Consider the following 4,084-nt stretch of genomic DNA (forward strand, 5'->3'; position numbering starts at 1 on the left):
TACCTACTTGTTGACAACCTTATAATTTAATTATCTTTTTATGTTTTATTTTATAAATATTTTATTTCACTATTTAAAAAATTTAAATTAAATTTGACTTAAAATTTTATAAACGTTAAAATTTAATTGTTATTTTTTATAACATAATTATTGATTTTGTTTAAAACATTATTAATTTTTTTTATTTAAATTAATTATTATTTAAATTTAATTAAAATAAAGTAAAAAATAATATAAAGAAAAAATAAATTATTAAATATTATATTATATTTAAGAATAAAAATTGAATTTATATAATTTTTTTATTTCTTTTATATAATGTTAAAAAAAATATTAATCAAAATTATATAAAACTAAAAATAAAAGAAAGAACGAAAAGAGAGGGAAAAAAAGGAAAATGAAGAAGACGAAAAGCTTCCTGTCCTCTAGCTTCGGCCATGAAGTTAACCGTCTATTCTCTACTTCTTCATCTGCTCTATCCATCTTCTCTATCCATGGCGAAATCTTCTGCAAATAATCATCAACCTCAAACTAAACCATATATCCAAGAACCAAACTTCAATCCGATTCGTCATTTCATTGATACACTCCTAAAATGCAATAACCTTGAGCAAATCAGACAAGTTCATGCTCATATTACTATCTACGGTTTGTATCATAACCTAATTGTTGTAAACAAGCTCCTTTACTTATACACATATTCAAAATCCCTTAAAGACGCTCACGCTCTATTTGGTGTAATGAAAGAAAGAGACGCCGTAACTTGGACTGTCATGATTGGTGGTTTTGCAAAGGTTCGTGATTACTTCAATTGTTTCAAAACGTTTAGAGATTACATTAGATCAGGATTAGTTCCTGATAATTATACTTTACATTCTGTAATTAGAGCCTGTAGGGATGATAAACATCTTAGATTTGGAAAGTTGATTCATCAAATCACTTTCAAGTTCGGTTTGCAATTGGATGAATTTATAGTAGCTGCACTTGTAGATATGTATGCTAATTGTGATGTTCTTGATGATGCACGCCAACTGTTTGATAAAATTCCAAAGAGAGATTTAACTACTTGGACTGTTATGGTTAGTGCATTTGCTAAGTCTGGAAACCTTAGTGAGTCTCTTGTATTGTTTGATTCAATGATAGAAGAAGGTTTCGTTCTCGATAAGATTTCTATGGTGACGGTTGTTAACGCTTGTGCGAAAACCGGGGCTAAGAATAAGGCGAGATTAGTTCATGATTATTTGTTGTGGAGGATTTTTTCGATTGATGTAATTCTTGGCTCGGCGATAATTGATATGTATGCTAAGTGTGGGAATGTTGAGTATGCTCGGGTGATATTCGACGGGATGAGTTGAAAGAATGTGACCTCTTTGATTTATTTGGTATAATCGTACTGATCGGTGTATCAAATCCGTCATTTCTTCTATCATGTGCTTTTCCTAGGGATAAATTGAATTGCAGGTTTAACTTCGGTAGAAATTGTGGAAAACATAGAAGTTTTTCTTAATATGCATGTTATAATTAGTGTGCTCATTCGCCTAGATCATAATGATTTATCTAGTGTTCCGATTTAGTGATTATACAGAGTGTTTGCACAATACTAGTATCTAAAGTTTCAAGAAACTATAATAATAAAATCTTACAGTTATAAAATTAAATCTAGTGATTATTTAGCCAGATGATGTATTAATCTTGTGGTTTCAGAGTTGTTTAACTATGAGATATGAGAGCTTGATTTTGCAAGATATTGTGTCCAGCAGTAACCGTTCATTACAATTGTCACAAAAAGAATGAGTTACATTTGCGGGACATTCAATGAAAAAAGGGTTCTACTGCTAAAAAGGTTAGTCCCTTCTTTAGTCTACTTGAAACAAGTTGTTAATCATTTGTTATACTCAAATCAAAATTGAAGAAAGTCACAAGTTCATAATATTGTATGTTCTACTTAGACTTAGAATTGACAAAGTCACAAATTCATGTTATAATTGCTGACATATCTAACTGTAATTTTTCCCAACTATTTTGTTATACTCATTATTTGATGCCAGGTTTGATTTCAAATAATGTTATACTCATTTCTTGGTCTGATCTATTGGTGTCGGTAGACATGACCCTTTTCACAAACCAAAAGAATTTTTGATCTAGTCACATTTTCCTGCAATGCTTAGTATTTATCTGATGATCATGTTATAGGGAAAAAAAGATACTAGCCCTGTTTTAGCCTTTTAGGTTTGATAAAAATATGAACCTATAGGTAAAAATAAATGATCTTTTTGGGTCTTAGCTCATGTTATCTTCTATATTTGCATATTAGAACACACGCTATCAGGAGAGCTCATGAGAATATTGATAAGACATTGAAGGCATCAGAAGTTATATTGTCTCAATTTGATATTTCTCGTCAGGTTAGTTTGATATAAAATAGTAATTGGTTCTGTTTATACAGGTTTGATAGTATGGATATTGTAACAATGCAGGTAGAGTCTAAGATACTTAGAAGTCCGCATGAAGACTTGGAAAGCTACCTTGAAGCGATCCAACAACTAAAGAGCAATATTAGCTTCTTCAGCAACAACAAAAGTTTTAAGAGCAGTAATGGTGTAATTAATCATTCAAATAATTTACTTGCTAAAGCTCTATCAAAGTTAGAACAAGAATTTGAGCAAATCATGTCATCTTATAGGTGTGTTGTTCTCTTCATATACTGTTGCCCTTTCTATCACTGCAATTTCATCCATCGTTATTTCACATAGATATTAAGCAGTTAATTTACCATTTCTTTGATGTTAAAACTGTTGACTGTTTATTCATATTAGTCAATCTTCTTCAAGACTTAAATTTTCTTATTATAAATTACCATTTTCAGCAAACCTGTGGAACCTGAACGCCTTTTTGAGTGCCTTCCAAGTTCATTAAAACCATCCTCTAAGTCACCAGATAATGAAGGAAATTCAGGTGGCAAACATCATTTTGGTCATGAGCAGTATCACAACGCTGAATTAGAGGATGCAGTTTACACAACGCCTGTTCTCATTCCACCAAGAACTTTACCGCTATTGCACAACCTAGCCCAACAAATATTTGATGCCAGGTTTGATTTCAAATAATGTCTACCGCCTGATGCCTTCAATGTCTTATCAATATTCTCATGAGCTCTCCTGATAGCGTGTGTTCTAATCTGCAAATATAGAAGATAACATGAACTAAGACCCAGAAAGATCATTTATTTTTACCTATAGGTTCATATTTTTATCAAACCTAAAAGGCTAAAACAGGGCTAGTATCTTTTTTCCCTATAACATGATCATCAGATAAATACTAAGCATTGTAGGAAAATGTGACTAGATCAAAAGTTCTTTTGGTTTGTGAAATGGGTCAAGTCTACCGACACCAATAGATCAGACCAAGAAATGAGTATAACAAATAATGTGTGTGTAGTAGATAGTTTGATGAGTATAACATTATTCGATGCTAGGTTTGGTTTCAAATAATGTTTGGTGTGTTATTTAATTCTTTTATTGGTATTTAACCACAACATAAAAAACTATCACGTTGGTGGGTTATGTCATGTGTGTAGTAGATAGTTTAGTTAGAATTAATAGTAGTTAATATGATATGAAGTTAGTATAGTTGGTTAAAATAGTAGTATAAATAGAATACAATGTAATCAATTGGGATATTGAAAAATGATGATGAATAAGTGTAGTGGCATATAGTTCTAGGCGTAGGAACTGACACATTGTGCCTTTAAACACAAACAATTATTTTTGTTAATAGTCTGATGGTGTATGTTTGTGTAGATTGCTATCAAGAAAATGAAGAGAAAATATAACTCTTAGAAGAATGTCTTAATTTGAGGGAAATTAAGGTATGTAATTCATCGATTTGTTCTTACTTCTCATTTATATTGATGCTTGAATCTAATGTTCTCTTAATATTTGTAGTCACTACAAAAAATGAACCATCCGAATATCGTAAACCTTACACAATTCATTATAGAGAACGACGTATTGGTAAGATTCTTGAAAAAAAATCTTGGTCTCTTAAATAAAAGAAAATAATTAATGAATTGATAAGTGTTTGT

At 30.7% G+C, this 4,084-nt stretch overlaps 2 protein-coding genes across 2 annotated transcripts; both read left to right on the forward strand.

Annotated features, from left to right (window-relative positions):
• Window positions 1–490: 490 nt before the first annotated feature.
• LOC124937520 (putative pentatricopeptide repeat-containing protein At5g47460) lies at window positions 491–1,837 on the forward strand. Its single transcript, XM_047477787.1, has 2 exons — window positions 491–794; window positions 1,705–1,837. The coding sequence occupies exons 1-2, from the start codon at window positions 495–497 to the stop codon at window positions 1,792–1,794; spliced, it is 390 nt and encodes a 129-aa protein (XP_047333743.1). The 5' UTR covers window positions 491–494; the 3' UTR covers window positions 1,795–1,837.
• Window positions 1,838–2,264: 427 nt separating this feature from the next.
• Window positions 2,265–3,849, forward strand: LOC124939135 (exocyst complex component EXO70A1-like). Its single transcript, XM_047479645.1, has 4 exons — window positions 2,265–2,405; window positions 2,478–2,683; window positions 2,867–3,091; window positions 3,801–3,849. Exons 1-4 carry the CDS (start codon window positions 2,265–2,267, stop codon window positions 3,817–3,819), a joined length of 591 nt encoding a protein of 196 aa, XP_047335601.1. The 3' UTR covers window positions 3,820–3,849.
• The last annotated feature ends 235 nt before the right edge of the window (window positions 3,850–4,084 follow it).

The sequence above is a fragment of the Impatiens glandulifera genome, chromosome 5 (assembly GCF_907164915.1).
Source record: "Impatiens glandulifera chromosome 5, dImpGla2.1, whole genome shotgun sequence".
Classification (NCBI taxonomy): Eukaryota; Viridiplantae; Streptophyta; class Magnoliopsida; order Ericales; family Balsaminaceae; genus Impatiens; species Impatiens glandulifera.

Bases quoted from the DNA above. Each gene is read 5' to 3' on its own strand.
- LOC124937520 (XM_047477787.1), top strand. From the start codon at position 495: ATGGCGAAATCTTCTGCAAATAATCATCAACCTCAAACTAAACCATAT. The intron at 795-1,704 runs GTTCGTGATTAC...TTGTGGTTTCAG, and splicing joins TGATTGGTGGTTTTGCAAAG to AGTTGTTTAACTATGAGATA.
- LOC124939135 (XM_047479645.1), top strand. From the start codon at position 2,265: ATGATCTTTTTGGGTCTTAGCTCATGTTATCTTCTATATTTGCATATT. The intron at 2,406-2,477 runs GTTAGTTTGATA...GTAACAATGCAG, and splicing joins AATTTGATATTTCTCGTCAG to GTAGAGTCTAAGATACTTAG. The intron at 2,684-2,866 runs GTGTGTTGTTCT...TACCATTTTCAG, and splicing joins CAAATCATGTCATCTTATAG to CAAACCTGTGGAACCTGAAC.